General features: G+C 47.3%; 2 protein-coding genes and 1 non-coding gene across 6 annotated transcripts; all 3 read right to left on the bottom strand.

Annotated features, from left to right (window-relative positions):
• Positions 1-517: 517 nt before the first annotated feature.
• On the bottom strand, positions 518-1,755 carry HCRT (hypocretin neuropeptide precursor). Its single transcript, XM_007535021.2, has 2 exons — positions 1,735-1,755; positions 518-976 (listed from the first exon to the last, which is right to left on the bottom strand). The coding sequence occupies exons 1-2, from the start codon at positions 1,753-1,755 to the stop codon at positions 617-619; spliced, it is 381 nt and encodes a 126-aa protein (XP_007535083.1). The 3' UTR covers positions 518-616.
• Positions 1,756-9,473: 7,718 nt separating this feature from the next.
• Positions 9,474-13,740, bottom strand: GHDC (GH3 domain containing). Of its 4 annotated transcripts, none has more exons than XM_007535022.3 (9): positions 13,387-13,736; positions 12,916-13,214; positions 12,518-12,639; positions 11,879-12,377; positions 11,133-11,325; positions 10,975-11,046; positions 10,754-10,887; positions 10,366-10,451; positions 9,474-10,165 (listed from the first exon to the last, which is right to left on the bottom strand). In XM_007535022.3, exons 2-9 carry the CDS (start codon positions 13,199-13,201, stop codon positions 9,947-9,949), a joined length of 1,611 nt encoding a protein of 536 aa, XP_007535084.2. In that variant the 5' UTR covers positions 13,202-13,214; positions 13,387-13,736; the 3' UTR covers positions 9,474-9,946. The 4 variants fall into 4 exon arrangements, with proteins under 4 accessions (XP_007535084.2, XP_060059453.1, XP_060059456.1 ...); XM_060203470.1 differs by having other exon boundaries at positions 11,918-12,377; XM_060203473.1 differs by lacking the exon at positions 12,916-13,214 and having other exon boundaries at positions 13,633-13,740.
• Positions 13,741-16,056: 2,316 nt separating this feature from the next.
• LOC132542171 (U2 spliceosomal RNA) lies at positions 16,057-16,246 on the bottom strand. The gene has a single exon (XR_009553293.1). It is a non-coding gene; the product is annotated as a U2 spliceosomal RNA (small nuclear RNA).
• Between the last annotated feature and the right edge of the window lie 2,654 nt (positions 16,247-18,900).

Here is an 18,900-nt window from a genome sequence, read left to right as displayed (position 1 = left end):
GGAGGTGGGTAGGGAAGTGGTTTCACAATTCAACCAGTAACAGGTGTATTTAACTAATGTTGCAGGGAAATGTCGCCCCGTGTCTGCTTCAGAATACTTGGGGATTTCCAGCTGACTACAGCATGACTGCAAAGCCTGCGTTGTGAGGTCTCCACAATCCTGCTGCCTCCTCTTCGAGCCCTCACCACTGCCTACCCTCTCCCTCTCGCAATAGGCTCTCGGGACCATGTCTGTGCAGTTTGGACAGGCTCAGCGCCCAGCCCCTGCCCAGCCTAATTCTCTCTGCACTCCCGGGAGTCTGGCGGGGCACGTCTGTTACCTGTTGCCGCCACCGCCCGCAAAGAGGCCCGTTAGCTGTCTTCTCTGCACTCTGCGGCCTCGCATAGGTCTTTGCTCTGTGGGGCCCTGGGAGGCGCTTTCAGGGTAGAGACCAGGACTTATCATCCCCAGGACTCTCGCGCCCTCTGGAGGGCGAGACGCGACCACACAGGAACAGGAACCAGCCGCACAACAGACAGCCAACAGGGAGACGTGTCTTTATTGCCGCTAATTTGGGGGCCGACTCTGGGCGGGCAGAGGGGAGAGGACGAGATCAGGGCAGAGCTGGAACAAAAGCTCAGACTCCGAACGGTCCCCCCCGGGTGGGTGCAGCAGGGCAGCGGGGCCCAAGGCAGGGGCGCGGCGTCAGCTCTGCGCCTGCGCGGCGACCCATGGTGAGAATGCCGGCCGCGTGGTTGCCGCTGGCCTGCAGGAGGCGCTGCAGCCGGCCCTGGAGGCCCGTGGTGCCCGGGCGCCGCTTGCCCAGCGTGAGGATGCCCGCCGCGTGGTTGCCCGCGCCGTGCAGCAGCTCGTACAGGCGGCAGGAGCACGTCTTCTGGCGGCAGCAGTCGGGCAGTGGTTGCGCGACCACCCCAGGTGACAGCAACGCGGACGGCAGCAGCAGCAGCAGCAGCAGCGTCACTGCAGCCAAGGAGACCTAGGCGGGCGGGAGACAGGTTCCTACCTGCCCAGCTGGCTCAGTGCCCCTGTCCTGACTCCTTCCCTGCTCATCTTTCTAGACCCGATACAGCGTCTTTCTCGTCTGGCCGGTTGAGACGCCCCTGGGCAAGCTGAATCCCTCTCTCCTCTGGGTCCTTTAGTCCCTTCTGGCCCATTAAAGTGCTTACACTCTTTAAGAAAACAGGCTTGCCTGAATGGGCCTATACCAGAAATTTGGAACATACAGAGAAAGAGGCCCTGCTAAATCTCACCTCCCACCCCCCACCCCCACCCCCACCCCCCTGCCTGCCATCTCTCAGGGAAAATATATGCAAAATGAAGGCAGTCAGGATTTAAGTTGTTTTTCCATCTTGCTCCCTTGCAATGGGAACTGAACTCTATGACTTTGGACCAGCCTTCCTATTCTCTCAGGAGGTAGTTTCCTTGTCTGAAAGCCGGTTTACTAAATGATCCCTATGGTGCAGGGATGCTGGGAGAATGAAATGAGATGGCAGTTGGAAATTCAGCACCTGGTACATAGTACATGCTCAATAAACAGGCCCTGTTAGAACAGGACTTCATCCAGTGTCAGCCAGGGCAGATTCCCCACCAAGGACCTACGTGTTCCCCTGTCTCACAGTCCACATGGAAAAAGACCAAGCGTGGAGACACCTTTTGCTTCCCTCTGGTTCCCTGAGTCGGTACTCTGTTAGCCCCTGGTATAGTCATCCCACTCCTTGGCCCCTGGGTCTTTACCTTTGTGGAGGAAGAGTTCATGGTGTCTGGAGCTCAGAGTGGGGCATCCAGGAAAGTTCCTGTCTGTAGTGCTCCAGAGAGCCAGCAATGTGGAGAGCGTGGTCTGTGCCCTGATACTAGGGGCCTGGGGTTTATAGTGTTCTGTGGTGGGGGTGGTGGCGGGGGAGAGGTGGCACTTGCATCCACTCTGGGGCCAAACAAAGGCAAGTCCAAGATTAGCCCCCCACAGGGGGGCCGTCTCCAGGTTGGACACAAGGAATGGCTGCCCAGGAGCTGGGAGTCTGGAGCTGCATCACAAGGTGGCCCTTTGTCTGTCTGCCTGCTCCCTGGAGATGAGGTGGTCTCCGGGTGCTAATGAGGCCACCTTGCACCCAGGAATCTGGGATTACAAAAGAGGTGTTGGCTGGGGCCTGGGACAATGTGTGTGAGGAACTGCTAATTAGGACATAGGGTGGGCATGGGGGTGGGGAGCAGCAGGCTTCTTCCCCACTGCTGCTTGTCACTGTATCTTGGGTTCTGTCACACTGCAGGGCCTTCTTCTTGACAAAAAGCTCATGCTTTTCCAGCTTTCTTCTTTGTTCTGCCCCTTCTGCCAGCTTCCAAGCTGGCAAAAGTTGCAAACTGAAGCTGAATGGCAGAAGGAAAGCAACCAAACCTGGGGTTTTCCTCCTACCTCCCCAGATTTCCTTCCTGGTTCAGCTGCCAAGAAGGAAGGATTGGGGGTCCCAGTCCATCTGCCTGACAGCCTTAAGTTTCTAGGAAAAGAAGAAAGGGCATATGCCATCTCTAGGCCTAAGCCTCTCTTATTTAGGTCACCTGTTTAGAGCCTCTTCCATGTTGGACACTGTCCTAGGCACTGAGGTGATTGTTTGCATAGAACATAACCCAGTTCTCTCTCATTAGCAAATAAATGAGATTTCTCTCTGTATCTCCCCCCCATTTATTTGTTAATGAGAGAGAACCAGAGCATCACTTTGGCACAGGGAAACTGGGGGCAAAGCTTTGAACTTCATACTTGGAAATCCAAGGCTATATCCACTGAATCAGCTCCCAAGCCCCATTCTAGTTTATTTTAATTTTTATTGCCACCAGGGTTATCATTGGGTTTCAATGCCTGCACAAGGAATCCATTGCTCCTGGAAGCCATTTTTCCTTTCTTTCTTTTTCTCCTTTTTTTTTTTATTTGATAGGACAGATAGACATTGAGAGGGGGGATAGAAAGGGAGAGAGACACTTGCAGACTTGCTTCACCACTCATGAAGTTTCCTCCTTGCAGATGGGGAGTGGGGGCTCAAACTCAGGTCCTCAAGCACAATAATGTGTATTCTCTCAAGTGGGTTACCACCACTAACCAGCTTCCCTTTATCCCAGTTTTCAAGGAGCATCAAAATCCAGGCTGGAAAATGACCCAGCACAATCATAGTTAAGTAGGAGAAAGGACTCCAAAAAAAGTCCTCCATGGAAACGAACTGGGTTTCTGGGACTGGCAAGATAGCTCACTGCTTTGTCATTGCCTATAACCCGGGTTCGAGTCCATTCCTGCACCCCTGCATCTTTCTCTCTCCGTTTCTCTCTCTGTTTCTCTATGTGCTGTCTTTCCCTCTCTTCTTCCAACTCTCTGAATTTGTCTATCTGAAAAAAGTAAGTCCAGAGAGGTGAAGAACCAGTGAAAAATCAAAGAGAAGTGAGTTTCTGTCAGGTAAATTCAGGTAAGAAGGCATTACATAGAAGGAACAACTTGAGCAGGTGACAGTGCTCAGTTCCTGTGGGGTAGGGTATGGTCCTCATTGTTGAGGCTTCTGGACAGGTTAATGAAGACCAGAGAGAGAGAGAGAGAGAGAGAGAGAGAGAGAGGTGTGTGAATGACTGAGCTAACTGGTTTCCAGCCTGTGGGCAGCAGGATTTGTGGTAGATTGTAAGATTGTATAGAAGAGTGATGGGCTAATGTGAAGGTCAGATAAAGGGTCTGGGGGAGAGGGTCATGGAATCTAGAAGAAATACAGATGCAGAAACAGAGACGTAGTAACTGATCAGACAGATTACTTTTTTATATTTCTTTATTGGGGAATTAATGTTTTACATTCCACAGTAAAAACAGTAGTTTGTACATGCATAACATTTCTCATTTTTCCATATAGCAATACAACCCCCACTAGATCCTCTGTCATCCTTCTTGGACCTGTATTCTCCCCACCCACCCACCCCAGAGTCTTTTACTTTGGTGCAATATGCCAATTTCAGTTCAGGTTCTACTTGTGTTTTCTCTTCTGATCTTGTTTTTCAACTTTGGCCTGAGAGTGAGATCATTCAATATTCATTCTTCTTTTCTGACTTATTTCACTCAACATGATTTTTTCAAGCTCCATCCAAGATTGGCTGAAAATGGTGAAGTCACCATTTTTTATAGCTGAGTAGTATTCCATTGTGTATATATACACCACAACTTGCTCAGCCACTAATCTGTTGTTGGACACCTGGGTTGCTTCCAGGTTTTGGCTATTACAAACTGTGCTGCCAAGAACATATGTGTACACAGATCTCTTTGGATGGGTGTATTGGGTTCCTTAGGATATATCCCTAGGAGAGGAATTACAGGATCATAGGGTAGGTCCATTTCTAGCCTTCTGAGAGTTCTCCAGACTGTTCTCCACAGAGGTTGGACCAATTGACATTTCCACCAGTAGTGCAGGAGGGTTCCTTTGACCCCACAACCTCTCTAGCATTTGCTGCTGTTACCTTTTCTGATGTATGATATTCTCACAGGAGTGAAGTAGTATCTCATTGTTGTCTTTATTTGCATTTCTCTGATGGTCAAGACTTGTAGTATTTTTTCATATGTTTCTTGGCCTTTTGAATCTCTTCTGTGGTGAATATTCTGTCCATGTCTTCCCCCCATTTTTGGATGGGGCCATTTGTTTTCTTGTTGTTGAGTTTGGCAAGCTCTTTCTATATTCTGGTTATTAGCCTTTTGTCTGAGGTATGACATGTAAAGATCTTCTCCCATTCTGTGAGCGGTCTCTTGGATTGGGTAGTAGTTTCTTTCTCTGTGCAGAAGCTTTTTAATTTGATGTGCTTGCCTTAGTCTTCTTTGTAATTGGATTCGTTTCATTGAAGATGTCTTTAAAATTTATGCAGAAAAGTGTTCTGCCAATATTTTCCTCTGAGTATCTGATAGTTTCTGGTCTAACATCGAAGTCCTTGATCCACTTGGAATTTACTTTTGTATTTGGTGAAATATAGTGGTTCAGTTTCATTCTTCTGCATGTTTCAACCCATTGTTTCCAACACCATTTGTTGAAGAGACTCTGCTTTCCCCATTTAGTAGTCTGGGCACCTTTGTCAAAGACTAGATGTCCATAGGTGTGGGGGCTTACTTCTGAGCTCTCAGTTCTATTCCATTGATCAGTGTGTCTATTCATGTTCCAATACCAAGCAGTTTTGATGACAGTGGCCCTATAATACAGCTTGAGATCTGGGAGTGTGATGCCTCCAGTTCTGTTCTTTCTTCTCAAGATTGTTTTGGCAATTCTAGGTCTTTTCTGGTTCCAGATAAACATTTGTAGCATTTTTTCTATTCTCCTAAAAAATGTGCTTGGGATCTTGATGGGGATAGCATTAAATCTGTATATGGCTCTGGGTAGTATATTCATTTTGATGATGTTAATTCTACCAACCCATGAACATGGAATATCTTTCCACTTCTTTGTGTCTTTTTCAATTTCCTTGAGTAGTGACTCATAATTTTCAGTCTACAAGTCTTTCACTTCCTTGGTTAGATTTATTCCTAGATATTTTATTGTTTTTGTTGCTATAGTAAAAGGAATTGATTTCTGGATTTCATCTTCTTCTATCTTAGTGTTTGCATAGAGGAATTCCACTGACTTTTGAATGTTTATTTTGTAGCCTGACACCTTACTGTATTGCCTGATGATTTCCAAAAGCTTCTTGCTGGATTCCTTAGGCTTTTCTATGTATACTATCATGTCATCTGCAAATAGGGAGAGTTTGACTTCTTCTTTTCCAATCTGTATGCCGTTAATTCCTTGCTCCTGCCTGATTGCTATGGCAAGAACTTCCAACACTATGTTGAATAGTAATGGTGACAGTGGGCAGCCCTGTCTAGTACCTGATCTGAGTGGAAATGATTCCAGTTTTTCACCATTGAGTATGATGTTGGCTGTAGGTTTGCTAAATATAGACTCCACTATCTTCAGGAATTTCCATCTATTCCCATTTTTCGTAGTGTTTTGATCATAAAGGGATGCTGTATTTTGTCAAAGGCTTTCTCTGCATCTATTGATATGACCATGTGGTTTTTGGTCTTGCTTTTGTTGATGTGGTGGATCATGTTGATTGATTTACGTATATTAAACCAACTTTGTATGCCCGGGATAAACCCCACTTGGTCATGATGAACAATATTTTTAATATACTGCTGTATCCAGTTGGCTAGAATTTTGTTCAATATTTTAGCATCTGTTCATCAGAGATATTGGTCTGTAGTTTTCCTTTTTGGTCTATCATGTCAAATATGAGAATAGCTGTTCCTGCCCTTTTTTGTGGGCCATTGGCCTGTATGATAGTTTTCTATCCATTCACTTTGAGTCTGTGTTTGTCTTGTTGAGTTAGGTGAGTTTCCTGTAGACAGCATATTGTTGGGTTGTGTTTTCTGATCCATCTTCCTACTCTGTGTCTTTTAGTAGGTGAATTCAGGCCATTGACATTTATTGATATCATAGATTGAAGATATTTTAATGCCATTCTTGTAGAGTTTTAGAGTGTTCTGATATATGTCCTATTTTTGGTGGTCTGACTGTCTATAGGAGTCCTTTCAGAACTTCTTTCAGGGCAGGCTTGGTGATAGTTGATTCCTTCAACTGTTGCTTGTCTAAGAAGTTTTTTATGCCTCCATCTAGTCTGAATGACAGTCTAGCAGAATATAGTATTCTTGGTTGAAAGCCTTTCTCATTGAGTACTCGATAGATATCTTGCCATTCTCTTTGAGCCTATAGTGTTTGTGTGTAGAAGTCTGCTGCTAACCTTATGGGTTTTCCTCTGTAGGTGACTCTTTGTTTTTCTCTTGCAGCCTTCAGGATCCTTTCTTTATCCTTATTCCTTTCCATTCTAAATATGATGTGTCTTGGTGTCTTTAAGTCTGGGTTAATTCTGTTTGGGACCCTCTGCGCTTCTTGAACCTTTGTCTTTTATGTTGTCTAGACTAGAGAATTTTTCAGCTATTATGTCCTGAAGAATGCTTTCTTCCCCTCCCTCTCTTTCTTCCTCTGGTAAGCTAATAATGTGTATGTTATTCCTTTTGAAGTCATCCCATAGGTCTCTGCTGTTTTCAGTATCTCTTAATCTATTTTTGAGATCTCTTACTTCTTTTTTAGTTGTCTCTAATTTGTCCTCAATCTTGCTAATTCTGTCTTTAGCCTCATTGATTCTATTCTCTCTGCCCTCTACTGTTTTCTGGAGTTCATCTGTTTTCTTACCCTGTTCTGATACTGTTTTAGCTTGTTCAGCTAGTTGTGTTCTTAGCTCAGCTATTTCAGCTTTCAGCTCTCTAATAACCTTGAGATAATTAGTGTTTTCTTCCAGAGTCTCATTTGTTGTTTCTGCATTTCTGATGAGAATTCTTTCAAACTCTTTACTCACTCCTGTGATTATTTCCTTAACTAGTATTTGGATGTTGATCTCTTTATTTTGTGCTTCAACCTTTGGGGGGCTTTTAGCTGGACTCTTGTCCTGGTTCATTTCTCCAATATTTCTTCTTGTTGGTTTAATCATTTTATATAGTATGCTATGAGGTCCCTCTCTCAGTACTTTTCAAATTACTGATCACTCTTGCCTGGATACCTTGTGTCTAAGTAAGGTAATTAAAGGGTTCACAGTTTTGTAAATTGACAGTTGTTTCAATATTATTTAATTTGGAGCTCAGTGGCTTAAAAGCCTCTTTTGTTCTTTTTCTTCCCTGTAGGCTATGGGAGCCAGAGGGCTTTGAAACTATAAGTAGGCTTCTTAACTTAATTGCTGACTCCTGACCAAGAGATAAAGTAGGGTGGGGCAGAGATAATTCAGTGGTTATACAAAGAGACTTTCACAGCCCAACCACTAGGCCACTGAGGTATAGATCTTCTCCTGAGTTTCCTTGTTAGTTCTCTGTCCCTTGGTGTCAGAACAGGGCCTCCCTGCTGCTGCTCCAGATTCTGATGGTAGTAGCAATGGAGATTCACAGTTGCATTTGGTGAGTTTCAGGGGAGTCCTCTCCTCCCTTCAGCCATCCCCTAGTTGGTGAAACAGACTGGAGGTGGTGTCTCAACTGGTAAACTGCCAGAATGTTACCAGCCAATTAATCTCTCCCTAGGATCCTCTCTGTCCACGAGCCACACATGCTTGCACTCACCCGTGATTTGGTGGGTTCCTGAAGTCATTCTAGTCCTTTCTTGTTTCGGTCCCAGGTGGTCTCCCAGACAAATGACTTTTTTAAAAAAATATTTATTTATTTACTTATTCCCTTTTGTTACCCTTTTGTTTTATTGTTGTAGTTGTTGTTGTCATCATTGTTGGATAGGACAGAGAGAAAGTGAGAGAGGAGGGGAAGACAGAGGGGGAGAGAAAGACACCTGCAGAACTGCTTCACCACTTGTGAAGCGACTCCTCTGTAGGTGGGGAGCCAGGGGCTCAAAAACAGATGACTTTTTTTTCAGTGTTTATTTATTTATTTCCTTTTGTTGCCCTTGTTGTTTTGTTGTGGTGGTTATTATTGTTGTTATTGATGTCGTTGTTGGATAGGACAGAGAGAAATGGAGAGAGGAGGGGAAGACAGAGAGGGGGAGAGAAAGACAGACACCTGCAGACCTTCACCACCTGTGAAATGACTCCCCTGCAGGCAGGGGGCCGGGGGCTCGAACCAGGACCCTTGTGTTGGTCCTTGTGCTTTGCACTGCATGCACTTAACCCACTGCGCTACCGCCCAACTCCCGACAGATGACTTTAAGAGGAGTCATGGGGCAAGACTCACAGCCCTGAGTCCTCAGTATCCCCGCTGGAAAATGGGTAGCTGATGCAGCTAGATTCCAGAACTGCTTCCAGCTGAGACATGTCATACTCTACCTCTGCCTCCCACCCTTCCCCCCATCCCTCCCATCCATAAAAGTAATTTGAGGATATTGGCCCAAGGAAGGGACTAGTGCTTAGTCAGGGCAAGGGGAGTTGGGGAGTGGCCCTTCTTTTTTTTTTAAACTTTATTTTAATATTTATTTATATATTCCCTTTTGTTGCCCTTGTTGTTTTATTGTTGTAGCTATTATTGTTACTGATGTCATCATTGTTGGATAGGACAGAGAGAAATGGAGAAAGGAGGGGAGACAGAGAGGGGGAGAGAAAGATAAGACACCGCAGAACTGCATCACTGCTTGTGAAGTGACTCCCCTGTAGGTTGGAAGCTGGGGGCTCAAACCAGGATCCTCACGCTGGTCCTTGCGCTTTGTGCCCTGTGCGCTTAACCCGCTGCACTAACGCCCGGGGGAGTGGCCCTTCTACTTTCAGGTTAAACTTGAGATGAGGATCTACCTTTTAGGTTAATCTAGGTTGTGGTGGACTCCTGAGTACCTAACACACATGAGGCCTACCCCAGTCTAGGATGAGAGTGGGTGGGGAGAGCCCTGGTGCTGAAAATGACACCTGAGTAACTCAGACAGGCAGAGCAAGTCTCTCCCAATCAGGCCCAGAGTCGAGAATTGGGGTATAAGAGGTTTATTTGGAAGATAATTCCAGAAAGCACAATAAAGAAGTAGGTTTAGGAGAATCAGGAGGAAATAAACCAGGAAGAAGTATGTTAATGAAAAGGCTGCTGCTGTTAGCGCCAGTGAACCAGTGTAGTCACAGTTCAGAATTGTTCCCAAGGGGCTGTGAATCTAGAGTCCTGTTTCTTACTGACTGAGAACTGCTTCTGGGAGCTGTGATGACCAGCACTTGTGGCCCAGCCTACCCGGTGCGCAGAGCTGACACACGTAGATGGGACTCCAGCAGTGCCCTCCAGGGTGGGCCAAGGGTATCCGGACAACAACTGCTGGTATCCTCACCCCTGAGGTCAACTCTTCAGAAGTGCCCAGTCAGAGTCAACATCCCTAAGGCCCAGCAGTTGGGGTGAGCAGCTGGCAGGTAGGAGCATGAAGGGCCTTAGGAAAGGAAACATGAGGTGGCCTCAAGTTCAAGACACTACCCTCTTCTGCAGGAGCTGGGCCAGGTGCTTGTGCCTAATGACCCTGGGCATCCCAGGAGGGAAGCAGGACACAGGGCAGGCAGCCAAGGCTTCCCGGAGTGCTCTGAAGGCACCCTGGCCCACCAGGTGCACTCTGGCAGGTCCCACACTGCCCCGGAAGCGCAGAGACTTGTAGCGGGGAGACGTCTTTTGAAGACAGTGATCAAGCTGGGGACACAAGGGGCTGAGTGAGGCAAGTGGATGAGGGGCCACTGCTGTGCCCAGGCTGTGTGTGAAGAGTTATGTGTGTGTACATGTGTGTGTACCCTTCCTCGCCTTCCCAGAGGTCCAAGTTCCCTCTCCCCACCATCCCCAGTCTCCACAGCACCTCTGAACCCAACAGGCAAGCTCGGTCCTCTCTCCTTTACCTTGTCTCGGTTTTCTTCTGACAGGTTCCTCAGCCCCCTCAGCATCACAAACACCTCATAGTGGGGGGCAGAGCCCTCTGAGGAATCTGCAGACAAACACCCATCATATACGTACACACACACACACACACACACACACACGGTGAGTAGGGTGCTTGCTAAAGCTAATGTTCCCTGTCCCCATTGTTTGTCCTTCCCCACACTGAGGCAGGAACATGGGGGGAAAAGGAGTGAGGTGAACTGAGAGGAGTGCAGCGCCCAGTCCTAAATGTGAGTTAGACACGAGAACAATTTAGTTAGCAGGAGTCATGAAGGCTGGCTCCTTTCCCAGAAGGATGGGGATGGGCTGGGGTGTGTGTGTGCATAGAGGGCCACTGGAGGAGCTCACCCAGAATGCTGCTCTCCACGCAACTATGGTCCAATAGTTTGGCCCCTGGCCATTGCCCCACTGCCTGACTCAGGGCCTCGGAGAATGTGTCCTCAGCAATATCTTCTCCTCGAACATTCAGGGCTTGGTCCAGCCTAGGGAGGAGGGAGGGGAGGCAGAGGAGCCCAGGGTCCAAGGACAGCCTTCAGTTCCCTGGGGTGGGGGGGTGGGGTGCTACCTACCTGCGGATGAACCTGACAACTGGACACTGATTATAAGAACCAACCACCCGGACCACGTCACCCAGGCGACATCTGGCAGGATAAGAGGGGGTGAGGTCAGCCCCGAAGGCTCACTGGCCATTCCTCACCAGGGTCTCAGTGGTGGGGGAGGCAGACACCTGGAGAGGCCGGTGTGATGGGTGAGCACTAACTCATACTCCTCGCCTTCTTGGGCCTCAGCCAGCAGGAGGGTGGAGGTTACATCTTCCTGTGTTTCTTCCTTGATGGGGAGCAATTCAATAAAGGGGGCTCCCGGAGACAGAAGGTAGAGCCCGTGGGGCTGCTCCGGCCACAGGTTCAGGCCCATCACCCCTGTGGGGACAAGCAGTCTCCTCACCGAGCGGTGTCATTGCTTTCTGCCAGGCAACAGCCCCTCACCCTGACCTCCAAGCTCCTTCCTTTTGAGTATCTGATCCCACTGCTGCCCTTCCATCCCTTCCTGCCCCCCACCTCAGATTCTTTCCATGACTTTTAGGGGCCCACTGGGAAGAGACAGTGGACTCTGAGAGCTGAGGAACCACTGGTGCTTTTGTGAAGTAGCCTCGGAACTGGAGGTTATGAGACATGCTGCCTCAATTTCTTCATTTGAAAAACAGAACTTCTAGAGTTGGGGAAGAGATACAGGAATGATTGATTGGGCTGGAGACATGAAGCAGTGATAGCACTTGCATGCCTGAGACCCCCAGAAGTCCCAGGCTTAATTCCTGGCACCATAGACCAGAGCTAAGCAGTGCTCTCATCTCCCTCATAAAATAAAGCTATTATTATTATTATTTTAACAGGATGATCATGTAGGGTTCAATACAGGACAGCTTGCTGTGTGGCCTCTGTCACCTGTTCCCTGCTCACTACTTCTCTTGCTAACCTCCAGAAGCAGCATAAGCAGGTGAGAAGAAGGCCAGACCTTGGCACCACAAGGCCCCCAAGGCTGCCACAGCCTCAGCCTGGCCTCCTGCGTCCAGAGTCACCACCACCTGCAGTTTTGGCCAAAGCCTCAGGGCCAGTCCTCGGGGCCCCTGCTCTAGGGCCTCCTGCAGCTCAGCTGCCCGTCTGGTGAGAGGTGCTGGGCTCCCTGAAGCTATTGCCTCAGTCAGCTCTTCACCATCTGCCTCCAGGCCCAAGAAGACATCCAGGAGCTCAGTGGCCGTCCCAGCTTCCAGTGCCCGCAGTCCTGGGGACCTCAGTGCCTCCAGCAACAGTGCCCTGGAGTCCTCAGCTCCAGGGGGCCTAACCTGGCCCAGGGCATGGCAAGGCCAGGGCAGTGGGCAGGGCCATGGGGATGTGGGGGTCACACGAGCAGTGCCTCCAGGAGCCAGCACTTCTGGGTAGGCTTCATTAAGGGCTGCCAGACCCAGCAAGGTGGCCTGGAGGAAAGAAGAAAGCATATTGGCTTTGGGCCTAGACATGACCCTGAGACCCCTGTTTAGGGCTTGTCACCCTAGAAGGAGGCTTTGATGCAAGTAAGGGCCTCAGGAGGGCCTAGGCTCCTGCCTTCTCCATTTACCTGCAGAGAGGCCTCTCCACGGTGCTGGCTTGAGGGAGGGGGCAGAAGCTTCTTCGCACTGTTTTCCTCCTGGGCCAGACTGCTCTTAGTCAGAGGGAGATGATTACGAAAGACATCCATGTCTATAATCCCAAAGACACCATAAATATCTCATGAAGTCACAGGGTTTTACAAGGGTACTTGGCAATTGGTGAGGCCCTTGAGAAGGAACTCAGAACAGATGTGAGGCACTACCTGGCTCCCAGGTGGGCACTGCCACCCTAAACAGCACCAAGCCTGGGTAGGATCTCTTTGAGACAGTTGAATGAGAAGGAGGGAGAATATTGGGATCTGGGATCTGACTGTCCTGTGGGTTTTCTTTCTCTTTGGGCCACACCGGTAGACCCTGGAAAACACACCTGTGTTTCCAGGGAAGGGGTACTGGGAACCCAGGCCTCCCCGAAGACACCGCCTCAGAGCCTGCTGCTGACTCTGGTGTGCAAGTAGCGTGCTTTGTTCCAGTCTTCGATGCTGCCAGGCAGCAGCCAAGCCCAGGATTCTTTGTGCCACATGATGCTGGAGGCCAGCAAGCCAGGGCAGCCTGGCACCCTGGCAGTGCTGCCTCTGGAGCAAGGCCAGCGGTGGCAGCAGCAGTAATAGAGACAGTGACAGCAGCAACAGGGACAGCAGCAATGGCAGCAGCATCTCCAAGCAGCCCCTGGGAAGAGGAAGGTCCCCAGTGTTGGTGATGGAGGAGGAGACAGCCATTCCTCCCCAATCCTGCACTGCTCATAGGAAAACCTGGGAAAGGCAAACTGGGGGGAGAAGCCAGAGTGCTGCCAGGCAGACGTGCAGAGGATAGAGCTCCCAGGGCTTGGGGTGACACTGACCTGAGTCGGGGTGCAGGGTCTGCCCTGTGAGCACTTGCTGTGTGGTTCTGGCTGATTCACCTAGCTGCTCTGTAACAGAGAAATGACTATGCCCACACCCACCCAGGAGGTACAAAATGGCCTTGTCACGGGATCAGGAGCCCAGTGGTGCTCAAAAAATGACACCTCTCAGCCACACCAGAATGGCTCTGCTTCATCCCAAGATTCACCCAGTCCCAGCTGCGGCAGTTCCCTGTCCTGATGCACCTGTCACAGTCGAGGCTGCCTATTCCAGCACCCAGGGCCCCTCGGAGCTCAGGTCTCTGCAGGGCCAGTCAGAAAGCTGGAGCCTTGGCTTTAGAGGGCAGACAGGAAGTCCAGCCTCCAGCCTGTGTGTGTGTGTGTGTGTGTGGGGGGGGGGGGGGGGTGCTCTTAAAGGGGCAGACTGCCTAAGGGTGCTGGCCAGAGTTGGCAGATGGGGGAAACTGGGATCTGATTTAACAAAGTCCTTAAACTCCTGCAGGTAAAGAAAGAGAAAACTGAGTGTGTAAAAGAGCACAGGAGGCAGCATGAGGTAGGAGTGGGGCAAGGCCCTTTCCCAGAGCAAATTCAAATCTGAGAACAATTATAAAACCTTTTCTCTCAACCCCAAAACCCTCCCCACAAAGGGAGTAGAGAATGAAGATGCTTTCACTGGGCTTGTGAGATAGCTCACCTGGGTAGTGTTCCTGCTCTGTCATGTGTATGACTTCAGACTGAGCCCCTTCTGCACGGGGAAGGAGGTTCTGGGGGTATCTTTTCCTTTCTCCTTCTTTCTCTTTTTTCCTGAGTTGACCCCAACTAGTGAAGCCCCAGTGATGAAAAAAAAGTGATATATATATATATATATATATACATATATATATATATATATATATATGAAGAAATATTATCCAGCTATAAGAAGATGAAATGTTTGATAGCTCTCTGGGTAGGACATGGTCCTGGCACCACATGGTACCAGAGAAAGCTCCAGTATTTGGCCTCTCCCTCTTTCTTCCTCTGCCTCTCCAAATGAAAAAGTGACCCTGAGTGGTGAAACTCCCCAGCTCTGCAAGAAAATACGAATGTTTGTCATTTGTGGCAAAATGGAAGGAACTTAAGGGGATAATAGGGAGTGAAATAAACTAGAGGAGTTTACATAATTATATTGTTTGTATAAACAATAAGCTGGATATCACCCATATCCAGAAATGAAATACAAAGAAATAACATTGATGAATGAATAAAACAAAGTAAAAACTAATGTGCACTGACAAAAAAAAAGTTGCCAGAGGGGCCAAAGTTGAGGTGTAAAGGGGTCTAAAGGAAGGCACTGGGTGTTAATGCTTTTTTAAAGTGATAGCCTCATGTTCTTTAGCTATGCCCTTCCCGGTCTTGCCTAGCACACCTGCAATAAGCAAACACAGATCAGCTTTCTGTCTATAGACTTGCCCATTATGGGTATTTCATATAGACAAAATCATATAATATGATCTTTTGTGTCTTGACTTCTTTCATTTTACATAAACTTCTTTTTTTTTTTTCCTCCAGGGGTATCGCCTTGGGCTCAGTGCCTGCACTACAAATCCACTGCTCCTGGAGGCCATTTTCCCCCCATTTTGTTGCCCTTGTTATTGTTGTCATAGCTGTTGTTGTTGGACAGGACAGAGAGAAATAGAGAGAGGAGGGGAAGACAGAAAGGGTGAGAGAAAGATAGACACCTGCAGACCAGCTTCACCACTTGCGGAGCGACCCCCTGCAGGTGGGGAACTAGGGGCTTGAACCGGGATCTCTACACCCGTCCCTGCACTTTGTACCACGTGCACTTAACCTGCTGCACTACTGCCCAGCCCAGCCCCCTTACATACAGTTCTTTTTTTTTTTTTTTTGCTTCCAGGGTTATTGCCAGGGCTTGGTGCCTGCACCACGAATCCACTGCTTCTGGAGACCATTTTTTCCACCTCGTTGCCCTTGTTGTTTTATCATTGTTGTGGTTATTATTATTGTTGTTATTGTTGCTGTTGTTGGATAGGACAGAGAGAAATGGAGAGAGGAGGGGAAGACAGAGGGGGGAGAGAAAGATAGACACCTGCAGACCTGCTTCACCGCCTGTGAAGCGACTCCCCTGGAGGTGGGGAGCCGGGGGCTCAAACTGGGATCCTTACACTAGTCTTTGCGCTTCGCGCCATGTGGGCTTAACCTTCTGTGCTACCGCCTAACTCCCTACATACAGTTCTTAAGGTTCTTTTACATAGTATTTATCAGTGCTTCATTCTTTTTTGTGGCCAAATAATATTCCATTGGGGGGATATTAACAAATTAACACATTTGTTAATCCACTTGTCATTTGATACATTACTATTTGGGTAACCTCCATTCTTTGGCTAGTATGTATGATGATGATGTTATGAACATTTGTGTGCAAGTTTTTTTTTTATAGTGGTACTTTTAGTTTTCTTGGATGAAAATGGAATTCAAGGACTTCATTATATTCCAATGAATATGTTAACCGAGTAAAATAGCTGAGCCATATAGTAACTCTCTAACTCTTCAAGGAATTGCTGAGTTTTTTTTTTTTTTTTTAAGTGACTGCACCATTTTTACATCTGCAAGAGCAGTATAAGAGGGTTTGGATTTCTCTCTATTTTTTTTAAATTTTTTTTTATGAGGAGGAGGTGCACCGTTCCTGGAAGTACTGCAATACCAGGTCGATGCGTGGAGCGGACGGAGCAAGCCCCTATTCCGACTCCCTGCTCCAAAAATCCATTTAATATAATGTCCTCGATAGAGGACGTATCAGATATTAAACTGATAAGAACAGATACTACACTTGATCTTAGCCAAAAGGCCGAGAAGCGATTCTCTATCTCCTCCTTCCCTCTCAATTTCTGGCTGTCTCTATCAAATAAACAAAGATTACAAAAAAAAAAAAAAAACACTTTAAAACAGAACTGCTTACTTATAAAAAGAGAGACTAAGAGAAGGGAGACACTTCAGCACCACTCCACCATCCACCGACTCCCCTCAGTGTCATCCAGAGTGCTCTGTCATGGGGCCAGAATTTGAATTCAGGGCCTCATGCATAATACAGTGCATGTATACACTCCTGGGTGAACTATCTCACCTCTATTTTCTTGATAATTTCCTTTGAAGAATAGCAATTTATTTTATTTTATTATTTATTTATATATTGGTTAGAAGGTTGACATTTCAGGTTCAGTGTCTCTAGATACAGTCCAAAGCAAAAAGGAAGTGGCAGCATAACATAGCATGGTGGCACTGGTTGTGTTGATTTAATTGAGGTCAGCAGAGGCAGTATAAAAGGCGAAGGTGGATTCGCCATTGTTTTTTCTTTTGTTGCCCTTGTTGTTTTCCATTGTTGTTGTAGTTATTATTGTTGTTGTTGATGATGTCGTCATTGTTAGGACAAAAATGGAGAGAAGAGGGGAAGACAGAGAGGGGGAGAGAAAGATAGACACCTGCAGAGCATTTTTTCATATGTCTGTTGGCCTTTTGGATATCTTCTTTGGTCAATATTCTGTTAATATCCTCTTACCATTTTTGGATGGGTTTTTTTTTGTTGTTGTTGCTGAGTTTGGTGAGAGATTTATCGTGTTAACCATTTCTGGGTAACCACTTCGGGGACATTAAACACATTCATATTGTTTCATTGTTACGCAACCATCACTACCATGTATCTCTCGGGTTTTGTTTGTTTTTGCCATCAGGGTAGTCACTGGCCTGCATAATTCCTCTGCTTCTGGTGGTCTTTCTTTCTTTCTCCCTTCCTTTTTTTCTTTGTTTTATTTTTTTCCTTTTGTTGCCCTTGTTTTTTTTTTTTTGAATATTTATTTTATTTATTTATTCCCTTTTGTTGCCCTTGTTGTTTTATTGTTGTAGTTATTATTGTTGTTGTCCTTGTTGGATAGGATAGAGAGAAATGGAGAGAGGAGGGGAAGACAGAGAGGAGGAGAGAAAGATAGACACCTGCAGACCTGCTTCACCGCCTGTGAAGCGACTCCCCTGCAGGTGGGGAGCCGGGGTTCGAACCGGGATCCTTATGCCGGTCCTTGTGCTTTGCGCCACCTGCGCTTAACCCGCTGCGCTACAGCCCGACTCCCCTGTTGCCCTTGTTTTATTGTTGTAGTTATTACTGTTGTTGATGTTGTCATTGGATAGGACAGAGAGAAAATGGAGAGAGGAGGGGAAGACAGAGAGGGGGAGAGAAAGAGAGACACCTGGAGACCTGCTTCACCGCCTGTGAAGCGACTCCCCTGCAGGTGGGGGACTGGGGGCTTGAACGGGGTCCTTACGCTGGTCCTTGTGCTTTGTGACACGTGCGCTTAACCTGCTGCGCTACCGCCTGACTCCCCCCTTTCTTTCTATTGCCGTCAGGGTTATCATTGGAGCTGGGTGCCTGCATGAAGAACCTAGTTTCTGGTAGCCATTTCTTTTTCCCCCCCCTTATTTGATAGGACTGAGATAAATGGTGGGTGGGGGGTGAGATATATAGAGACCTGCAGGACTACTATACCACCTATCAAATTTCCCCCCTGCAGGTGGAAACCAGGGACTTGAATCTAGGTCTCTGTACTTGGTGTAGTGAGCACTTTACCAATAAGGGGTCTAATAGCCCATCTCTAGAACATTTTTTTCTCTTTTTTTTTTTTATTGGGGAATTAATGCTTTACATTCAACAGTAAGTACAATAGTTTGTACATGCATAACATCCCCCAGTTTCCCATATAACAATACAACCCCCACTAGGTCCTCTGAATCCTTCTTGGACCTGTATTCTCCCCACCCACCCACCCACCCCAGAGTCTTTTACTTTGGTGCAATATGCCAATTCCATTTCAGGTTCTACTTGTGTTTTCTCTTCTGATCTTGGTTTTCAACTTTGGCCTGAGAGTGAGATCATCCCATATTTATCCTTCTGTTTCTGACTTATTTCACTCAACATGATTTTTTCAAGGTCCATCCAAGATCGGCTGAAAACGGTGAAGTCACCATTTTTTACAGCTGAGTAGTATTCCATTGTGTATATATACCACAACTTGCTCAGCCACTCATCTGTTGTTGGACACCTGGGTTGCTTCCAGGTTTTGGCTATTACAAACTGTGCTGCCAAGAACATATGTGTACACAGATCTTTTTGGATGGATACGTTGGGCTCCTTAGGATACATCCCCAGGAGAGGAATTGCAGGATCATAGGGTAGGTCCACTTCTAGTCTTCTGAGAGTTCTCCAGACTGTTCTCCACAGAGGTTGGACCAATTTGCATTCCCACCAGCAGTGTAGGAGGGTTCCTTTGGCCCCACAACCTCTCCAGCATTTGCTGCTGTTACCTTTTCTGATGTATGACATTCTCACAGGAGTGAAGTGGTATCTCATTATTGTCTTTATTTGCATTTCTCTGACAATCAGAGACTTGGAGCATTTTTTCATGTGTTTCTCAGCCTTTTGGATCTCTTCTGTGGTGAATATTCTGTCCATGTCCTCCCCCCATTTTT

The sequence above is a fragment of the Erinaceus europaeus genome, chromosome 12, assembly GCF_950295315.1.
Source record: "Erinaceus europaeus chromosome 12, mEriEur2.1, whole genome shotgun sequence".
NCBI classification, from domain to species: domain Eukaryota; kingdom Metazoa; phylum Chordata; class Mammalia; order Eulipotyphla; family Erinaceidae; genus Erinaceus; species Erinaceus europaeus.
The sequence above is the reverse complement of the archived record's forward strand: the minus strand, read 5'-3'. Positions and strand labels throughout refer to the sequence as shown.